General features: G+C 54.3%; 6 protein-coding genes across 6 annotated transcripts; 3 read left to right on the top strand and 3 right to left on the bottom strand.

Moving 5' to 3' along the window:
* Positions 1-103: 103 nt before the first annotated feature.
* Positions 104-895, top strand: CAOG_07203 (ring finger protein; the record flags this gene model as incomplete). The annotated part of the gene is made up of 3 exons (XM_004343877.1): positions 104-306; positions 475-658; positions 761-895. Coding segments are annotated over 3 exons (522 nt in total), but the record flags the coding sequence as incomplete, so codon positions are not given.
* Positions 896-1016: 121 nt separating this feature from the next.
* Positions 1017-1816, bottom strand: CAOG_07202 (hypothetical protein). The gene has a single exon (XM_004343876.2). It carries the CDS (start codon positions 1790-1792, stop codon positions 1262-1264), a length of 531 nt encoding a protein of 176 aa, XP_004343926.1. The 5' UTR covers positions 1793-1816; the 3' UTR covers positions 1017-1261.
* An 835-nt stretch (positions 1817-2651) lies between these two features.
* On the bottom strand, positions 2652-4961 carry CAOG_07201 (hypothetical protein). Its single transcript, XM_004343875.2, has 5 exons — positions 4768-4961; positions 4401-4591; positions 3820-4275; positions 3043-3707; positions 2652-2904 (listed from the first exon to the last, which is right to left on the bottom strand). The coding sequence occupies exons 1-5, from the start codon at positions 4922-4924 to the stop codon at positions 2811-2813; spliced, it is 1563 nt and encodes a 520-aa protein (XP_004343925.2). The 5' UTR covers positions 4925-4961; the 3' UTR covers positions 2652-2810.
* A 453-nt stretch (positions 4962-5414) lies between these two features.
* On the top strand, positions 5415-8943 carry CAOG_07200 (large subunit GTPase). Its single transcript, XM_004343874.2, has 7 exons — positions 5415-5532; positions 6214-6334; positions 6423-6594; positions 6694-8057; positions 8160-8239; positions 8351-8503; positions 8621-8943. Exons 1-7 carry the CDS (start codon positions 5431-5433, stop codon positions 8858-8860), a joined length of 2232 nt encoding a protein of 743 aa, XP_004343924.1. The 5' UTR covers positions 5415-5430; the 3' UTR covers positions 8861-8943.
* CAOG_07199 (hypothetical protein) lies at positions 8873-10461 on the bottom strand. The gene is made up of 7 exons (XM_004343873.2): positions 10427-10461; positions 10238-10306; positions 9899-9956; positions 9703-9818; positions 9472-9579; positions 9227-9386; positions 8873-9117 (listed from the first exon to the last, which is right to left on the bottom strand). Exons 1-7 carry the CDS (start codon positions 10427-10429, stop codon positions 9005-9007), a joined length of 627 nt encoding a protein of 208 aa, XP_004343923.2. The 5' UTR covers positions 10430-10461; the 3' UTR covers positions 8873-9004.
* Positions 10462-10911: 450 nt separating this feature from the next.
* On the top strand, positions 10912-18079 carry CAOG_07198 (Cdc42-binding protein kinase beta). The gene is made up of 8 exons (XM_004343872.2): positions 10912-11139; positions 12436-12527; positions 12644-16694; positions 16807-17006; positions 17105-17216; positions 17313-17429; positions 17532-17612; positions 17691-18079. The coding sequence occupies exons 1-8, from the start codon at positions 10947-10949 to the stop codon at positions 17957-17959; spliced, it is 5115 nt and encodes a 1704-aa protein (XP_004343922.1). The 5' UTR covers positions 10912-10946; the 3' UTR covers positions 17960-18079.
* The last annotated feature ends 670 nt before the right edge of the window (positions 18080-18749 follow it).

The raw sequence follows: 18749 nt of genomic DNA, 5'->3' as shown, positions 1-18749 counted from the left end.
CCAGCCCGACAGCCACGCAGAAGAACTTTCCGCTGCTGCTGCTGCTGCTGCTGCTGCTGCTGCTGCTGCTGCTGCTGCTCCTGATGCCGCTGATGCTGCAAGTGCATTCGAGTGCAACATTTGCCTCGACACGGCCGACGATGCAGTCATCAGTCTCTGCGGACATCTCTACTGCTGGCCGTGCCTCCATCGGTGGCTCGAGCTGCACGCAGACCGACCCCTGTGCCCCGTCTGCAAGGCTGGCATAGGCAGAGACAAAGTCATCCCGCTCTACGGGCGCGGAAACACCTCACGTCAAGATCCAAGGTACGAGAGAGAGAGAGAGAGCATAAAGTGTACATGAGCGTGCGCGTGTGCGTGTGTGCCATTGTGTCGAAGCACTGCAGAAGCTGCGTTTTCAATTCTCTTACCGGAGACCTCAAAGTTTCGCTCACTTCTCACGATTCTTTCTCTCTGTGTGTGTGTGCGTTGTAGGGACAAGACACCGCCGCCACGGCCGCAGGGACAACGCCCAGACCCAGCTGCGGAAGGACCGGGACCTCGTCAGCATCCATTCAACGCCGCGTTCAACGGCTTCTTCCCGCAAGTCAATGTTGGGAATGGTGTGACTGTCACGGCTGGCTTTGGCTTCTTCCCGTCGCTCTTTGGATTGACCTTTGTAAGACGCTGTTTCGGTGGTTGTTGTTGTTGTTGTTGTTCCACTACTGCTGTTGGTCTCTTGAGGTCTGAATGCACGCTCACGTCCAATTGCTGTTGACAGTCCTCCATGCCCATGAATGGCGTTGTTCCAGGCTCGGGCCGCACCCTCACTCCATTAGAACAACAGCACGCAGCACTCTCGCGCATGTTTCTATTCCTTGGCATCATGATTATTTTTGCACTGCTGCTGTACTAAACATGGAGAGCGGTGCTTTTTTTTTTTTTTTTTTTTTTTTCAAGCATCTGATCGCTTCGTCTCGAATGCTCCGAGCAAAGTTGGCAAGTGTTGCTCACTGAGTCAAGCACTCTATAAAGCAGCAGAGGTTTGTTTGTTGTTGTTTCGTTACTTGCTGACAAGGAATGATACAGTCGCCCGACAAAAGCAAACAACACAAGGACAAACACAAACAAAAACAGTGTAAACCAACACCAAACACACACGCACACACACACGCACACGCACACACACACACACACACACCTGTTTAAAAACATGCACAAATGAAACATCAAATCAACCGCAACAAGAATAGGGAATATGTACTGAATCAACTGGCGCAAATTACAAGTTGAATCGCTTGGTATTCTTAACACCCTTGCGCTTAAGCTTCAAGGCAGATTTTCGCTTCTTGATGGCACTAGCAGAAAGTGGTCGGTGGATGCGCTCCTCAACTTCGGCGCCGAGCTCCATGTCCACAACGTCGACCGATGCAGCGCCACTGCGACGTGTTGAGCGACGAGTGCTGGATGCCGCTGCGGTTTGGTCGGCTTCAACATCATCGTCGTCGTCGTCGTCGTTTGCTGATTGAGTCGTGTTCATGGCGGCCGGGGCGGGCGTCGGGGCAATGCCGGGCGCGTTCGGGATTGGAGTGGGCGAGTCGAGAATGCCCTGCTCGCGCTTCATCTCGTCGACAACAGACCAGAACGAGAAGCCCGACGACTTTTGGTGGGGCAGCAGCGGGACGGGCTCAACGTTGGGGTCAAAGCCACCAGCAACAGCGTGGCGGAGCATGATTTCCTCGCGGACCTTGTTGTGTTCTCGCTTGACGTTGCGGAACTTGCGCATGCGCTTGGAGCGGATGGACTTGGCCATGGTGCGGTGATTGAGTTGATAATTCTGTGCAAGTTTGCAGTGGATGACGAGTGAGTTTGAGTGATGGATTGGGGTTGCGTGATAGAGTTGCCCTTTCCCGCACTTCTTCGCACGGCGCGCGCTCCAGAGTGCGACTCGAGTGCGTGTGAGCGAGGTGAGTGAGTGTGACAATGTCGAACTGCATGAGCTTGGCCGACGCTCCGCTGCGCCAATGTAGCTCCAGACACACACGTGGAACGATGAGCACAGTCCCAAAAGTACTTGCCCGAGCTGCTCCTTCTCCCCCGCAGTGCGCACTTGCACTTTGTAGGGATGTACAAAGCGGAGACGCGGGTGGGTGGGGAAGGATTGGGTGAGTCTGGACCACGGCGAGGGGTTAGAGAGAGAGCGAGAGAGACCACACGTGGAAGAAGCATTGGCCTGCTCTCTGCCCTTTGCAGTTGCATTGGAGGGGAAGGGGGCCCAATACTCCAACCTCCAACCTCCAAACTCCAACAACAACTCCCAATGCCACGCAGTCCCCTCAGCTTGCACTCTGCGGCGCAGGACAAGCGAGCGAGCGGCGCAATACGGTTTCACAGTCTCGATTCAATGCGACTGTCAAACCCCACTCCACTCCATATCCCTACCCATCCACCAAACTCGGTCTCACTTGTACGCAGCCAAGCACTGCAGAGGTTTCAACGGGAAGGAGAGCTGAGGCAGAGTCATGGCTTGATGGAAAGTGCTTACACAACAAACAAATCAAGACTGAGACTACTGAGACACTTTGCTCAGCGCACTCACTCGATATGGCTCAGCATTTTACTACATTGGACTCGATAGATCAAACAGGAAAATCAACCGACACGGCTACAAACCAAGGCAGGGTCCATTGAAACAGAAATGCTGTACAAACTGTACTTGGAACACAAGGCTCTCAAACAGTACATCAATCGCAGTCTCATCACAGTGCGACAACACAAAAAGCGACAATAAAGAGCAAAAGTGCCCAAACCGAGGAAGACCTGGTGGAGCACTACGTGTAAATCAGGTACGGACGAGTGTCGCTCAGGTAGAGAATCAAATCGCCAAAGAACGAATTGCCCCATGCAACCCAGGGTCGGGAATAGCTGTCACACGCAAAAACAAAACACGCAAACAAGCAAGCAGACAGACAAAAGCAAAACCAAGCACTCTCCGTCAGTCAACGCGCTTCAAGACTCAAAACCCAGTTCCAAAACACTTGATATCGCTGAGTCGCTTCTTACTAGCCATAGTCATCCAGGTAGAACGCCTCGTGCATAAAGCCGGTGCCGACAGTCGAATCGACAAGATCTTTCAGACACTTGAGGATTTCAGTGTCAGAGGTCGACGTGAATGCGCGCACGGCAATCGACAGCTGCCAGATCCAGCCAGTGCCGTAGTGAGCGCCACCAACGCCGTCCGTCGCAGCGCCCGAAAAGTACCACGGATTGGCGTTGCTTAGAACGGCGGCGCGAGTGCGCAGATACAGCGGATCGGAGGCATTCACGTAGCCGACGTACGGCAGCGAAAGGAGGGACGGGGCGGGAGCGTCGTCCATGAAAATGTAGTTGCCAAATCCGTCAACCTCGTAGGCAAAAATCTGCCCGGCGGTCCGATGCTGCACCACACCATGTGCGTAGATTGCTTGGTCGACGCTGGCGGCGAGCGTCAAAGCCTGGGTGGCAAGGGCGGATTGGCCGAGCGCCGTCAAAATCTCAGCCGTGTGACGGAGCTCGACGACGGCCATGGCGTTGGCGGGGATGGAGAAGCAGTAGATTTGCGCGTCATCCGAGGCACGGAAGAAGCCCTTGATCATGCCAGTATAGCTGCACGGGTAGCCGCGTCCATGAATGAGCGAGTCCTTTGGCTCGACGGTGAGGCGCTGGAAGGTGTACTGGGGACCGCCATTCTATTATTTGTTTGGGGGGGGGTTTGCACGCGCCGCGCATGCGATCGTATCAAGCGAGCACTTTAAGTGAGTACCACAACAGCTGTGGAGTCCACAGCTCCAGCCCACTCACCTTGTCTTCCTGAGCCGTGTCTTGGGTTTGAATTTGCAGCGTGTCAATGATCAAGGCCATGGCGGCAACCCAGTTCGAGTCAAAGGCATCCAGCGAGCGCGTGGCATTGTAAAAGCCGTACGAGAGTTTCATCACGGCGCTCAGGGAATCGACAGAGTACTTGCGCTCGTAAACAATCTTGTTGAGCATGGCGTTGTAGCTGGTGCCGAGGAACGACGACCTCCAGGTCGAGTCGCCGTCGAAAACGCCCGTGCCGCTGAGCGCATCCCTGTTGAACGAGCTGCCATACACGTCCGACAGGACGTACTGCACCTGGCGGTTGATTGCGCCGTGGATCAGGTTGCGCAGGTTTGCGTCCTGCTGCATGTAGCGCAGGTAGGGCAACACCTGGTACGTCGAATCGCGCAGCCACATGGCGTTGATGTCTCCTGTGATGATGTACGACGACAGGGTCGGCTATTTGACAAAGGTCGCACGGCACCGAAGGCGATGCGTTTGTTGGTTGGCAAAATACACAAAATTTTGACAGGTTTGACACAAACACGTCTTGATTTGTGAAAATCCCCCCCCCCAAAACTGACATATTGCTGGAACAGCGACACGGTCGTGTCGAGTGTGTTTGGCAGCGTGTTTGCAAAGACGGCAGCCAGGCTTTGGTCCTTCATCTTGGCGGTGATGGCCTGGATGGCGTTGTCGACGGCGGGCGAGACGAATGTGCGCTCGGCAGGCAGCGGGCGCGCGTCGCCAAACGGCTCAGCATTCGCCCTGTACTCTGATTCATGGGGCAAAAAGCGCAAATACGCAATCCACACACATACGCAACGCAGCATGAGCCATCCATCCATCCATCTATGCATCCATCCACAGACGTAGATGTGATGACCGAGATCAACATTCAAATTTAGGCGCAAGTGCGTGCTTTTTGGGGTTTTGGTTTTTTTGCTTTACTGGGACAAGCTGGGTGCTGGTTTGGCGCCGCCGCATATCCGCTGCGTGAGGGGTGCGCCTGGCAGACGGGGTGCTCGCGGCTGCTGGCGGATGTTGCCAACGCAGCGCAGCACACAGCGATGAACGCGATCGTCGATTGCAGTCGAATTCGCGGCATCGAAACGGGGACAAAGCAGAAGGAAACAGACTGTCGCCAAATTCAATTTGGGATTTTGACAATCAACAACAGTCAGAACAATAACAATGTGACAATGAATGTCAGCTCATTGTTGCTCGATGCTGCTGCTCGATGCTGCTGCTCGGCGCTGCTGCTCGATACTCTACGCACCGACTCTGCTCTGTTTTGCAGGACGGAGAGAGAGAGGGCTTGCGAAGATTCGCAATGGAGCGCTGTTGATGACCGGAATTGGCTGTCATTTTGCAAGTCGATCGGTTGAGCTCAAATGTATGCCCATCCTTCAACGAAAAGTACGCAATTGGTGGAGGGGCAGAGGAGGGCGGAGAAGGGCACCCGGTCGAATGACTGTCAATGCATTCACCCCTTCATCATCTCTCTTTGTTCGTCCCACTCTCGCAGTGTTCTATTTTTCTATAGTATTCTGGTTTTTAATTTCCACTCACTCTCTCGTGGCCCATTCCTTCATTCTCAGCCAAAAATCACCAATGACGAAAGGCCGACCGTCGAAGGGCAGCGACCGACTCGGTGCAGCCATCATTCGCGCGCGCTTCAAGAAGGGCGCCGTGTCCCGCGACGAGTCTGGCTTTGTGAGTTTCATGGGACTGGGGACTGACTGCTTTTTCCGTTCTGTAGTGTCGTCCCAAGCGACTCGCTATCGTCGTCGTCGTCGTCGTAGCGAGAGTCATTGTGAGAGAGAGAGTCCGCATGGTTTTTTTTCTTTTTCCCTGTTGCTGAGGTCCTCTCTCTCTTCTCTCTCTCTCCCCTTCTGTGCCTCTGTGCCGCGCTTCTGCCTACGTCTGGCTCTTCACTTGCGTCGCACGTTGACTATGTATCGTGCAACTGCAGTGGTCTGGCTTTTGTGCTTTTAAGTAGAAGCGCAGCTCCACTCCAGAACCACGGCGATTACAAAACCCCCACTCTCCCTCTATCTCCCTCTCTATCTCTCTCTATCTCTCTCTCTATCTCGTCAATGAGCGCTGGCAGAGTCCATGCGTGAACGACTCGGCTTCATGCATGTGCGACAGAGCGCGGGGGGCTGATGAGTCGCACAAGCGTCGTCCGAAAAGGCAAACGCCGAGCCCAGCATTCAGCCACATGGGCCAGCCTCAGTCTGTCAACGCAGTCAGTCTGTGCAATGATGGACCGTCCTATCAAATTGAGCAACGAGTCACAGCAATCGAGTCATTGGGTGCTCTCCTCGCCATGTTCAACACAATGCAATGCCCGAGAACTCACTCTCATCATCTTGCTCGCACCGTTTTGCTCAGATTCACTCGGCTGAACTCGAGGACGGCTACAACTGGGCACGCCTCCAGTCAGTCACCGAGCAAGGCGATCTCGACGAGTTCCTCACCACCGCCGAGCTGGCTGGCCAAGAGTTCACTGCAGGCAAGCCATCCCCGAAGCCACGATGTTTCATTTTGGTGCAAACAACCAACAACCTCTAACCCTAACCCTCACCCTCATCCCCTGTTAGAAAAACTCAACGTCTCGGTCGTCACGGAACCCCAGCACAGCGCCCTGCTGTCGCGAGAGGAGCAAAAGATCCAGGAGATGGTTCACAAGGAGCACAGCGAAATGCTCACCGTGCCTCGACGACCTGCTTGGGATGAAGATACATCTGCCGAAGAGCTACAGACAAAGGAGCGGTGAGGCATATTGATGATGCGGATGAACCTGTCGAGGCCCTATAGTTGTGTCCTCATTTTGCAGACTGACTTCTCTCTCTTCGTTTTGCTCCTTCCCAGTGAATCCTTCCTCGAATGGCGCCGCCAGCTCGCTTGGCTGCAAGACGAGAAGGGCGTCATCATGACGCCGTTCGAGCGCAACTTGGAGGTCTGGCGTCAGCTGTGGCGCGTCATTGAGCGCTGCCACATTGTCGTTCAGATTGTCGACGCGCGCAACCCACTCCTCTTCCGCTCGAGCGACCTTGAAAAGTACGTCAAGGAGATTGATCGCACCAAGAAGAACATTCTGCTCGTGAACAAGGCCGACATGCTGACAGAGGAGCAGCGCACCCAGTGGAAGCAGTACTTTGAGGCAAACAAGATTACGTTCGCCTTCTGGTCTGCCAACGCCGAGTTGTCGCGTTTGGCCGAGATTGCCGAGTTGCGCAAGCTCGAAGAGACGGTTGCCACGATGGAAAGCAACTTGAATGTGTCTGGGCGCGCATCGTCATCGTCCTCGGCTGCGGCTGCGGCCGCTGCCCCTGCAGCATCATCGGCTCCAGCACCCGCTGCCGAGGCAGACGACGACGATGATAACGACCAGTGGGAATCAGAGGAGGAAGAAGGAGACGATGCCGACGAAGCCGGCGAAGACGAAGAATGGGAAACGGACGAAGGCGAAGAAGAGGACGAGGAAGAGGAGGAAGAAGAACCAGAGCCCGAACCAGAACCAGTGCCAGAACCAGAACCAGCGCCTGCACCGGCACCTGCTCACGTCCGAATCAAGGGTGCAGCTCCGTCCAAATTCCCGACGCGCGTGGATCCACGAACAGGCGTCGTGCTGAGCGGACCAACCAAGGCGGCGCCAAACCACGCGCCTGCACCAAAGCCAGCGGCACCAGCATCGGCTGCCTCGAGTGTTCTTGAGGAGCCCACCATCACCCCGGCTGCCCTCCGCGCAGTGCGCAAGCATCTTTCCTCCATCCACGTTTTCAACGGCCCCGAGCTCTTCCTGCTCTTCCGCGCCCTCGGCAGCCGTCTCGTTGCCGAAGACGAGGTGCTCAACATTGGCCTTGTGGGCTACCCCAACGTCGGCAAGTCGTCCTCGATCAACGCACTGATGGGCGAGAAGAAGGTGGCCGTCTCCGCCACACCCGGCAAAACCAAGCACTTCCAGACCATCAACGTCTCAGAGGATTTGATTCTGTGCGACTGCCCCGGTCTGGTCTTCCCAACCTTCCTCTCCACAAAGGCCGAGATGGTGTGCAACGGCATGCTTCCCATCGATCAGCTGCGCGAGTACGTTGGCCCGACCGCGCTTGTCGCCCAGCGCATTCCCCGCCGCGTGATTGAGTCCACCTACGGCATCAAGCTCATCCGTCCTGCCGAAGGCCAAGATCCCGACCGTCCTCCGACCGCCCATGAGCTTTTGCATTGCTACGGCTGTGAGTTTTTGTTGTTTTTGGAGTTTTGGGTTGGAGTTGTTTTGGAGTGTTTTTTGTTTCTCACTGCTCACTCTCCTCTCCCTCTCCGATCACAATACGTAGTCAACCGTGGTTTCATGACCGCTCACGGCAGCCCCGATGAACCTCGCTCTGCACGCTACATTCTCAAGGACTACGTGAAGGTTTGTGTTTTGTCAGATTTTGTGTTATGTCTGGTTTTTGTTCAACTGTGCAAACTGACGCTCACTTGTTTCGTCACCTTCCATTGCTCTTGCTTTCGAACCGACAAATAGGGCAAGCTCCTCTTCTGCCACCCTCCTCCGAACGTTGATGCGGCAGAGTTCAACCGGGTCCAGTCCAAGGACATTTACTTGGAAGGCCCTGTCACCGGCTCGGCCATCAAGTCCACCAAAGACATTGCCTCTGCCCCGGTTGCTGGCCCTCGCGTGAGTACATCCTTGTTCCACGTGCATTTGTGCTGATTTCAACGTTCTTTTGCACTGAGTTTGTTTTTGTTGTTTTGTGTTTGCCTCTGTTCTGCATTTTTGTCACTCTCGTTGCAGCACAACCCGCGCTACCTCAATCAAGTCGACGAAGACTTTTTCCAGCAATCTAGAAATGTCAATCTCGTCGCGCGTGGCACGTACGGCGGCACGGGAGTGGCCCGAGTGTCGCAAATCCCCTACCTCAACCCTGAGGGCGCCGCGTCCCTGTCACCTCGCTCGAGCGACGACATCAAGGACAAGAAGCACAACAACAAAAACCGTCGCGAGAAGACCCGTCGCGTCATGGCATTGCAATGAAAGACTCTGGGCGTAGTTGTGATGCGTTCATTGTATTTTGACAAGAACAACAACAAGTGTTATGAACAAATTTGCATGTGCCGTTTTTTTTGTTTTCGGTTTTTCGGTTTTTTCGCCTCTCCTCCATTGTTTCTTCATTTGCAACTACTTGAGCTCAACGTAATCGAGTTCAGCAGGGACACCAAACGCCTTGTTGAAGTCGGCTTCCTCCAAGTTGAAGTTATTTCGAAAGACGGATTTCATCGAAAACATGTTGTCTGCGAGGAAAAGTCAAACCAAATCAAAGGATGGAACCAAACGGCAGTCGTGGCCGTGAGTGTCAAAGCAACAAGAAGACTTTCGATTGCAATCGCCAGCACATTTTACCAGTCCACCGATTGGCCGCATCCAGGCAGACTTGCGTCTCTTGAATTCTGGCGGCAATCACCTCGGGATCCGACGCGCGATATTGCGCAAGCTCTGCCTCGACTTTGGCAAGAATGGACTCTTGCTCTTCCATCTCTGCGATGGCTGTGGCTCGCTCCTCCTGCAAAAAAACAAAAAAGCAGATTTTGTGAGAAACTTTTTCACAAAACAACAGCAACTTCCAATCAGCCCAATACACCACGCACTGTCTCTTCACGGCCAGTGCCAGCATCTGCTGCGGCAGCGGTCAACTCCTCGCGGCGAGCCTTGGTGCGGGCGAGCTCTTCGGACATTTCGCCAATTTTGCGTTTGCGCTAAAAGTGGCCAGCAAGATTGGTGAGCGTCAAACGTTCCACCAGCAACTGGCATGCTTGCAGCTTCATCAGCTATCAGCTGTGTGAACTGAGGGGGGGAGGTTTTCTTGACAAAGTGCTTACAATCTGCAAACCTTTGCTCGGGAAGGCCCAGTAATAGTTGGAGGTGCCAATGCGCTCCGTGTCGACCATCGAGTCGTCCACCAGCGACTGTAGAATGTCCTTGACGGTCATTGCAGCTGAGAGAGAGAGAGAGAGAGAGAGGGTGAGTGGTTGATCGCGATGGAAACCAAAACCAAAGCGCTTGTCTCTTTCTTACTAATGCCCTTCTCCTTGGAGCCGTACTTTTCCACTTCCTTGAGATTGAAAAAGTCTTGCTGCACACCCATTCAATCGCACACGAGCAAGTGAGGCATTCGCAATTGAAAAACAAAAAACCGATGAGTTTCTGGGTTTCGAGTTTTTTTTGGCGGGAAAAAATTCTGAAACCAAAACGCCAAGTTTCGTGCAAGTTTTGGTGCTGTTTTGTCGAGCGACGCAGCCAGCCAGCGCGTCCGCCTGCCACTACGACGAGCACTGGTGGGAGGTCCGTTTGAGGGTGTGTGTGTTCATGGTCGGAGCGCCTGGTGCTTGTGGAGCGAGACAACAGAAAGAGTACCTTCTCGTAGAACATTTGCAAGAGCCGCTTGCGCTTCTCCTCGACGGACAGGCCCTTCTTCTTGCCAGACTGCAGTGAGTATGATTCAGGGACACAAAGGTGAGTACAATGTGAGCGCGGGGTTTGAACAGGAGGGGGAGAAGAAGCAAAGGCAGTTCCCAATGCAAACGCAGCAGAAATAAATCGCACCATGTTGTGTGAGATTGAATGCAACACAAAGTAGACTGAGACTGAAACTGAAACTGAAGCTTCTTGATTTAGTGCTTCTTTAGTTGGCGAGATATTCGGCATCTCAGGTGAGAGTGTTGTCGCTTGCTTGCAGCACAGAAGTCTCAGATGTTGTTTTGTATTGGCCGTGTGCGCTTCTCTTTCTCCCCTGCGCTTTTTTTTTAAAAGCCACTCTGCTCGTTTGCTCAGCGTGCTCAGAACAGTCTAGCAGGCAGCGGTCGCATTGCATTCCTTTTCCAATTGAGCCTAAACTTGCGCACTTTTTTCGCCGCTTCCGTTTCTCTCTTTCACTTTTCCCGCTCGTCCTCTTCCTCTTTTTTGTGTTCCCTGAAAGTCTTCCAATCTCAGTATCGCCGACTTTGCTCTTTTGCTTCTCAGTCGCTGCATTCATTCCTCTTTTTCTGCATTTGTCTTTTTTTTTTTTATTTCTTTTTTTTTTTTTTTCATCTTTTTTTTTTTTTTTTTTCGTCTTCCTTCTGCCATGAGCGGCCGCACAAAGACGGTGCACGAGCGCATCGCCGAGCTGCGGAAGCTGTTCTTGGTGGACAACGTGACCATCCACAAGCACACGACTGCGATCGACGCGCTTGTGGATGCGCTCATCCTGCTCTTTGACGAGTGCAACACGGCCAAGCTCCGACGCGACAAGTACATTGCCGCCTTCATTGAGTCCTGTGAGTCTCTGGGCAGTCTATGTGTTGAGACGCGCCGGTGTCTCTCGCGTCTCTCCGTGACCCCGACCCCCCTCTTCATTGAAGCGACAATTGCAGAGGCCATTTTCAATGCGATTTCCTGTCAAAAAGACCTTTCTTTTTTTTTTTTTTTTTTCTTTTTTTTTTCCGCGAGCGATTCGTTTTCCCCCTTTTTTTCCCCTTCCTCTTCTCGCCACCGCGATCACTCCTCACTCTGCCCACACTCCATCGCCACATTTCCCTTGGCCTCGCACCCTCCTCCCCTTCCGCCCTCTCGTCTCTGTTGCTTGGCCATCAAAAATGCCTCAACAAAAACGAAGCATTTTGTTTCATTTTTTTTTTTTCGTTGCTTTTTTTTTGCTTTTTTTTTTTTTTTTTTTTTTGGGCTTCCGTCACTTTTTTTCGTCAATGCACGCGTGTGTGGGTTTTTTGCGGGACGGTGCTTGGTTTGTGTATCAGCCACACCCCCATCTCGCCCCGCTCTGTGATGTGTCGTCTGTCCGTGGCCTGGCGCGCTCACTGGTTCTCTCTGTGAGGCACTCCCAATGTGACAGCAGCATTTTGCTCCTTTTTTTTTTTTTTTTTTTTTTTTGATTTCTTTCAATTCAGATCCATGTTTAGATCCGCAGATCGACCGCTGTTGTTCTCGATCTGTTCCCCGCCACCCCTGCGACTCACGGTGCATGACACTCGCGCCATTGCAGTGCCAGTCCCCTTGCGACGGGGAGCACTCGTGTGGTGTGTGTGTGCGCTTTGCCACCCCACCGTTCCAAATGGCGCATGTGCCTTTTTGTTACAATTTGTGGTGCGAATCTCAAAAAGCAAAAAAAAAAAAAAAAAAAAAAAAAAAAAAAAAAAATCGATTCTTTCTTTCGTTTTCCTTTGCTTTTCACGCATGTGTCTGTTGAAGACGCAGTCGCGAGTGTGAGAGAGTGAATGAAAGAGTGTGAGCGTGATGGAACGGACGTTGGCGTTCGGACGTGGTTGAGCGGACGGCCGACCGATCACGCAGCAGCGGGTGACCAGACCAGCATTGCTGAATGAATCAACCAAACCCCCCTTCATCCCTTCATGAAGCCCTTTCCCTTCCACTCACTCACACACAACTCACTCGTCCACTGGCATGCACTCACACGTGGTCTTACTGCACAAAGACCAGCCGCCCCCCCCCCCTCCACCTTCGTTGCTCACGTCCTTGTGCTTTGCCGCTTGTCGCTTTTTTCGTTTTTTCCCCCTTTTTCTTTTGTCGCTTTTGCATCTCCTCTTCTCCTTTTTCAGATCGCGAAACGGTCGCTTCCCTGCGCACACTCCGCCTGTCAAAGTCCGACTTTGAGGTCATCAAGAAGATTGGCAAGGGCGCTTTCGGCGATGTAAGTTGTTCGACCTCGTTTCGTTTCGTTTCGTTTCGCTTCGTTTCGTTTCGTTTCTCTTCGCTCCGTTCAATCACTCACATTGCATTTTTCTTTGCGCCCCTTCTCACCTGCAGGTCCAAGTCGTCAAGTCAAAGCTCACAAAGGAAGTTCTCGCAATGAAGACCCTGAAAAAGGACGAAATGCTCGCGCAGGAAGAGACGGCCTTTTTCAGCGAGGAGCGTGATATCATGGCGGCGGCAGACAGCCGCTGGATTACCATGCTCAAGTACGCCTTCCAGGACGCAGAAAACCTGTACTTGGTGATGGAGTACCACCAGGGCGGTGACCTGTTGACGCTGCTTGCCAAGCACGACGACGTGTTTGAGGAGCCCATGGCGCGGTTTTACCTCTCGGAGCTGGTGCTCGCCATCGAGTCCTTGCACGCGATCGGCTGCGTCCACCGCGACATCAAGCCGGACAACGTGCTGATTGATCGTCTGGGTCACATCAAGCTCGTCGATTTCGGCTCGAGCGCGCGCCTGGACAAGAACGAAATGGTCACCTCGCGCATGGCTGTCGGCACGCCAGATTACATTGCCCCCGAAGTGCTGACCTCGACGGACGGCAACGGCAAGTACGGCCGCGAGTGCGACTGGTGGTCGCTCGGTGTTGTCATGTACGAGCTGTTGACGGGCTCGACGCCCTTCTACGCCGAGTCGCTCGTTGCCGTCTATGGCAAGATTATGAACTGCAAAGACGAGCTCACCTTCCCGGATGACGTCGAAATGTCGAACGACGCCCAGTCGCTCATCAAAAAGCTGCTGGTTGATCGCAAGATTCGCCTCAAGTTTGCCGACATCAAGGCGCATCCCTTCTTTAAGAGCGTTGACTTTGACAACTTGCACACCAGCACGCCGCCGTACGTCCCAATCATCAAGAGCATGGAAGACACTAGCGCCTTTGAGGACTTTGAGGACGACGGCGCCGAGCGCATCATTCCCGGCGCTGGCGGTCCCGGCTCTGGCAATTTCCGCGGTGGCTCCTCCAGCGACGGCATCTCTGGGCGGCAATTCCCCTTCATTGGCTTTACCTACACTCGCCCTCTGCTGCAGTCCGAGGAAGGTGTGTACTCGATGGACAAGGTCCACAACCGCCAATCCAGCGCCAACGCCTCGTCGCGCATCAGCATGTCGGAGTCCTCCATCTCCCTGGCAGAGAAGGCCGCCGTTGCCGCTGCTGCAGCGTCCTCGGCGACTTCTGCGGCCGACAAGGAACTCATCGCCAAACTCTCGTCCGACAACGAGTCGCTCAAGGATCGGCTACAGACCATGGAAGAAATGCTCACCGAAAAGGAGCTCGAAATCAACAGCATGAACGTCTCTGCGGCGCGTCTGCAAGGGCAGCTCGACAGCTCCAAAACACAGCTGGACGAGACCACCAAGGCCAAAACCAAGCTGGAGCAGACAGTGGTGGAACTCGAAAAGAACAAGGCCGTCCAAGACCTCGAGCTCAAGTCGCTCCAAAAGGAGCGCAAGGCTGCAGAAAGCGAGTCGGGCAATCTCGAGACGCTGCGACAGCGCCATGCCCAAGAGCTCAAAGACTTGCAGGCCAAGCTTGAGACCGAGATCAAGTCCAAGGAGAAGGCCGAGGCCCGCTTGGCCAAGATCCAGGGCAAGATTGACGAAAAGAAGCGCGAAAAGGAGGCTGCGGCCGCAAGCGGCGGCTCTGCCGCACCTGCCGCCTCTGGCTCGCTCGGCAGCACCAACACGCTGTCGCCCGCTTCAGCTGCCTCGCCCGCCGCCCCGTCGTCACCATCGTCGTCCTCATCCAACCACAATCGCAACGCTTCAACCAGCTCTCTCAACGAGGTTGGCAAGACGGACGAAGAGGCCAAGGCCGACCAGGCTGCCATTTCACGCAAGGTGGAGGAGTTGACGGCGCTCGTGGCCAAGAACGAGCTGCTCATTGCCGATCTCCACACCCAGCTGGAGGGCGAGAAGGAGCGCGCCAAAAAGTCGCACAAGGCCAAGCTGGAGCTGCAAAAGTCCAAGGCCGTGGTCGACCTCGAACTCAAGAGCGTCCAGACGCAGCTCGACGAGCTCACCAAGCAGAAGATTACCATTTCCAAGGAGCTGGACGACCTGCGTGTTGCCCTCGAGAACGACCGTGTCGAAATGGTCAAGATGCGCGGCGAGACCAAGGACGAAGTTGCACGCAGCGCGCTTCTCTCCAAGCGCGTGGCTGCGCTCGAAGAAGAGCGCGGATCGATTGTTGCCGAGATGGAACAGCTTCGCGTGCACGGCTCTGCAGCCGAAATCCAAAAGCTGCTCGACGCCAAGCAGCAGCAGGCCGCCGTCATTGACTCGCTGCAGCAGTACATTGCCAACGTGGACCGCGGTGGCAACGCCAAGCTCCGCAAGGGCCAGTCGTCGATGGAGCTGCAAGCGACGCAGTCCGGCTCCATGACCAATCTGAACGCCATCCCCGGCTCGCCCAACGCCAACGACTGGCGCAACAAGAAGGAAGCCAAGCAGCAAGCGCAGGAACTGCGCCAGCTGCAATACGAGGTCAAGCTCGAGCGTACCGCCAAGAACGAGCTCAAGGAGCAGCTTGCCGAACTCACCGCGCGCGCGCAAGGCTTGGAGGCCGAGCTCGAAGTGGTCCAACAAGAAGCTGTCAAGTGGAAGCAGCAGTACGCCGATCTCGTGTCGGACAAGGTGGCCAAGCCCACCAAGAGCAACATGTCTCCGTCCACGTCCGATGTTGGCAAGAACAAGGACAAGGACTCCAAGCTCAAGTCCAGCTTCAAGGACAAGGTGACGCATCTCGTTAACATCAATCGTGACGCAAAGAACGAACTCAACAAGCGCAGGCCAGACTCGGTCGCTGAAGGCGACCGTCCGATCAATCCGCTCAGCTTGAGCAGCAACAACCTCCTGCATGCCGGCTCCAACAGCTCTGGCCCTTCGTCCCCGGCGCACACCACCCATAACATGGACAGCCATGCGGACGCCGCCCTTCTTGCTGCCGGTCGCAAGATGTCGACCTCGTCGTCGTCGTCCACCCTCGTGCACTCTGGCGGTGCGTCCACTGCTGCTGCTGCTGCTGCTGCCGGTGGCTCCCCTATGCTCGACAAGACCATGCGTCGCCAATCCATGGCCTCGGGCTTGTCACCTGCCAAGGAGGTGCACGACCCCACCAAGCGTGTCGGCCACAGCATTCCCCATCGCTTCCAGCCGCACTTTAACGTCAAGTCGTGCAAGTGCACCGTGTGCAACAAGAACGTTGGTCTGACGCGCGGCTCTGTCAAGTGCAGCGATTGTCACGCCATCTTCCACGCCAAGTGCGGCGAATCTGCCCCGGCAACGTGCGGCATTTCCGAAGACGCGCTGCGCCAGATTGCCGCGGCCACGGCTCTCATGCAATCGCGCGAGGCTGCTGCGGCTGCACCGGGCACTCCCGAGCGTCGAACTGGCGGCAGCGGCGGTGGCGCCGCGTCCAATGCCCCTCCGTCCCCCGGTGACGCGAGCCATTCCAGCTCTGGAAGCCGCGTTTCTGGCTGGCTCAAGGTTCCCAAGCCGCGCGGTGTGCGTGCCGGCTGGATTAAAAAGTTTATCCTCATCAACGAGGGCGAGATCATGGTCTTTGACAAGGATCCTTCTGGCAAGGAGGCGCCCACGTCCGCCAGCAACTCGGATTTGAGCGTCGATCCCTCCGACGACCCGATCCAGACCATTGACGCGCGCGTGCCTGGATTTACCGTCCAATCGGAGATTAACGCCAGCGAGCTCATCCATGCGGCTGGTAGCGACTTGCCCTTCATTTTCAAAATCTCCAACCAAAAGGACTCGTTGCTCATGCTTGCGCCCTCCATCGAGCTCAAGGACGAGTGGATTACCGCGTTCGAGGGTCTGGCCGAGCTCTGGTCGGCGTCCAGCGAAACGCCCAAGGTGGTTGCTCATCGCGTCCTGTACCAGCCGGTCGACGTTGGATTCTCGGCACTGTGCGCAACCACGCACGAGGGCCGGATGCTTGTCGGCACTGAGGACGGATTATTCGCCTTTGACGACGTCACCCGCCACGCCGGTGCCAAACCTCCGACGGAAGGCAAGCTGATTGTGGACAAGCCCACCTTGCTTCAAGTTGAGGTCTTGCCCGAGATTCGCGCGATGGTTTTCATTGCTGGTAAGCGTCTGCTGCTAAGAGTGATTTTGGATGGAGCGAGGTCTTGGTGATTTGCGTGTTACTGTTACTCATTCTCGGTGCCATTTTTTTTTCTCTCCTCCCTTTGGAACAGACAACTATTTGCACGTTTTGCCGCTCGAAATGATGGACTATGGAGCATTGATGGCCAAGCGTGTGGACCACTCTGCGACCTGCTACATGTTCGCCTTGGGAAGCCACCAGGGCTCGCACTACCTGTTTGCCGCCATGCAGAAGGACATTATCATTTACAAGTACAATGACAGCAAGTCCATGTTTGAGAAGACCATCTTTGTACGTCCTCACGCATGCGATTTTTTGCCCTCGCAATTGATCGAAATTTCGCAACTCATCTGCAACTTGTTTTGCTTGCTTGTCGCATTTTTTCTTAGGAAATGGATACCAGCACGCCATGCACATTCGTCACCTTCCATGAGGGCCGCTTCCTGTTCGGAACCGACGCCTTCCAAGCCGTCAGCGTTCAAGACCTCAAGACCGTGACGAGTGAGTATTTTGGTGGTGGTGGTGGCGGCGCTCTTCGGGCCCAGCACGAGCGATTGCTTGCTCACTTGATATCTCCTTTCTCTGCGCGTTGAATAGGCCTGCTGGACGCTACGGACAGCACTCTCGCCTACTTGATAACTGGTGCCAAGCACGCTGCTGTCACCACTGTTGGTATCATTGTGCTGCCCAAGGAGTACCTGCTGTGCTACAACGGTGAGTTATCTTTTTGTTGATTTCGGCGAGCTGTGGAAGCAGGTTGTTTTTCTGATTGAATTGTGGGGGTCTGTTGTTGTTTTTTTCTTTGCGGCGTCGTAGATGTTGCGGTGTTTGTCTCGCACAATGGACGCCGCTCTCGACAAGGGGAGCTCCGGTGGAATGCGTCGGCCATGCAAGTTGGTAAGTGCTGGTCGAATCGTTTGACAGTGGCAAGACGAGTTTTTGTTTCCTCACTCTTGTTGCGCTTCACCTCCACAGCCATGGTCAAGTCTCTGCTCTTTGTGTTCACCTCAAAGGGCACGCAGGTGCGCCGATTGGCAGAGCAAGGAACGAGCGAGAGCCCCTTGCTCCAGACAATCGATCTGGCCGACGGTCGCCTTATCGGACATGACAGTCAGCGCATGCTGCTGAGTGCTGTCGGCGTTGCTTCTTGCGCGGCATTCGCCTCGCCGAACGCCAGCCCAGCACCACAACGACGTGGCCCTCCGCTTGCCGAGGTCGTGAGCGTCTTCCCCATCGCTCAATAGCGTGTTGTGTGTCCAGGGCTGTTCTTGTTGATTTGCGGTATTTGGCCCGGCTGTTGAATCGGGCGGATCTTTTGATTGTGTGTATGTGTGTGTGTGTGTGTGTGTGTGTGTGTGTGTGTGTGTGTGTGTGTTGTGTGTGTGTGTGTGTGTGTGTTGTGTGTTTGTTGTTTTCGTCGTAATCGTGCACATCTATTATCCGATTAGTGTCCGTCCTTGCCCAAACTCCAGTCATTCGCTTTGTACATCTGGCAAACTTGTCGTCCAATGTTTGTCTCACACGATTCTGATCTAGCAATCGTTGGTGAACGTTTGTGTGCAAATCCAAAAAAAAAAAAAAAAAAAAAAAAAAAAAAAAAAAAGGAAGAAAAAATTGACAAAGTCATTCTAGCCAAACAAGGGGTTTGCAAGACCCAATCTGGGTGAATTTGGTAGACACTCGGCGTTTTGCCACCAACATTACCACTAATAGATGCATTACAGCACCTGCTAACGTTTCGAATTGTGTCGCGAACGATAGCGTGCGTTGGTTGCGCGAAAGTCGAGCCTCAAACGCTGGCCAATTTGTCGGCCTTGATACCCTCGTGTGTGACCCCGCTTGGCCCTCCCCGCGCGTCAGAATATTGCAATCAATGACTTTTCCAGTGCGCTTCTGCAATTGGCGGCTGGATTTTCTTGCTTTTAGGTGGCGATCGAAGCGTTCGTTTGGCAGTGTTTGTTCAGTTAGGCAATTGTTTCGCGTTGGTTGATTCATTGTTACTAAACCACCCACTTTGGCCTATCAATCGCTTAA

This window comes from Capsaspora owczarzaki (genome assembly GCF_000151315.2).
Source record: "Capsaspora owczarzaki ATCC 30864 unplaced genomic scaffold supercont2.13, whole genome shotgun sequence".
In the NCBI taxonomy this organism is placed as follows: Eukaryota; class Filasterea; order Ministeriida; family Capsasporidae; genus Capsaspora; species Capsaspora owczarzaki.
Note: the sequence above shows the minus strand (reverse complement) of the source record. Positions and strands in the feature narration are given on the sequence as shown.

What these genes read in the sequence shown, in the direction of transcription:
- CAOG_07198 (XM_004343872.2), top strand. Translation starts at nt 10,947, where the DNA reads ATGAGCGGCCGCACAAAGACGGTGCACGAGCGCATCGCCGAGCTGCGG. An exon ending in CGCGATGGTTTTCATTGCTG is followed by an intron (nt 16,695 to 16,806) that starts GTAAGCGTCTGC and finishes CCTTTGGAACAG; the next exon opens with ACAACTATTTGCACGTTTTG. An exon ending in GTACCTGCTGTGCTACAACG is followed by an intron (nt 17,430 to 17,531) that starts GTGAGTTATCTT and finishes GCGGCGTCGTAG; the next exon opens with ATGTTGCGGTGTTTGTCTCG.
- CAOG_07202 (XM_004343876.2), bottom strand. Translation starts at nt 1,792, where the DNA reads ATGGCCAAGTCCATCCGCTCCAAGCGCATGCGCAAGTTCCGCAACGTC.
- CAOG_07199 (XM_004343873.2), bottom strand. An exon ending in CGAGCAAAGGTTTGCAGATT is followed by an intron (nt 9,580 to 9,702) that starts GTAAGCACTTTG and finishes GGCCACTTTTAG; the next exon opens with CGCAAACGCAAAATTGGCGA. An exon ending in GCACTGGCCGTGAAGAGACA is followed by an intron (nt 9,387 to 9,471) that starts GTGCGTGGTGTA and finishes GTTTTTTTGCAG; the next exon opens with GAGGAGCGAGCCACAGCCAT.
- CAOG_07201 (XM_004343875.2), bottom strand. Translation starts at nt 4,924, where the DNA reads ATGCCGCGAATTCGACTGCAATCGACGATCGCGTTCATCGCTGTGTGC. An exon ending in CCAGCACCCAGCTTGTCCCA is followed by an intron (nt 4,592 to 4,767) that starts GTAAAGCAAAAA and finishes CCCATGAATCAG; the next exon opens with AGTACAGGGCGAATGCTGAG. An exon ending in TGTCGCTGTTCCAGCAATAT is followed by an intron (nt 4,276 to 4,400) that starts GTCAGTTTTGGG and finishes TTTGTCAAATAG; the next exon opens with CCGACCCTGTCGTCGTACAT.
- CAOG_07200 (XM_004343874.2), top strand. Translation starts at nt 5,431, where the DNA reads ATGACGAAAGGCCGACCGTCGAAGGGCAGCGACCGACTCGGTGCAGCC. An exon ending in TGGCCAAGAGTTCACTGCAG is followed by an intron (nt 6,335 to 6,422) that starts GCAAGCCATCCC and finishes ATCCCCTGTTAG; the next exon opens with AAAAACTCAACGTCTCGGTC. An exon ending in GAGCTACAGACAAAGGAGCG is followed by an intron (nt 6,595 to 6,693) that starts GTGAGGCATATT and finishes GCTCCTTCCCAG; the next exon opens with TGAATCCTTCCTCGAATGGC.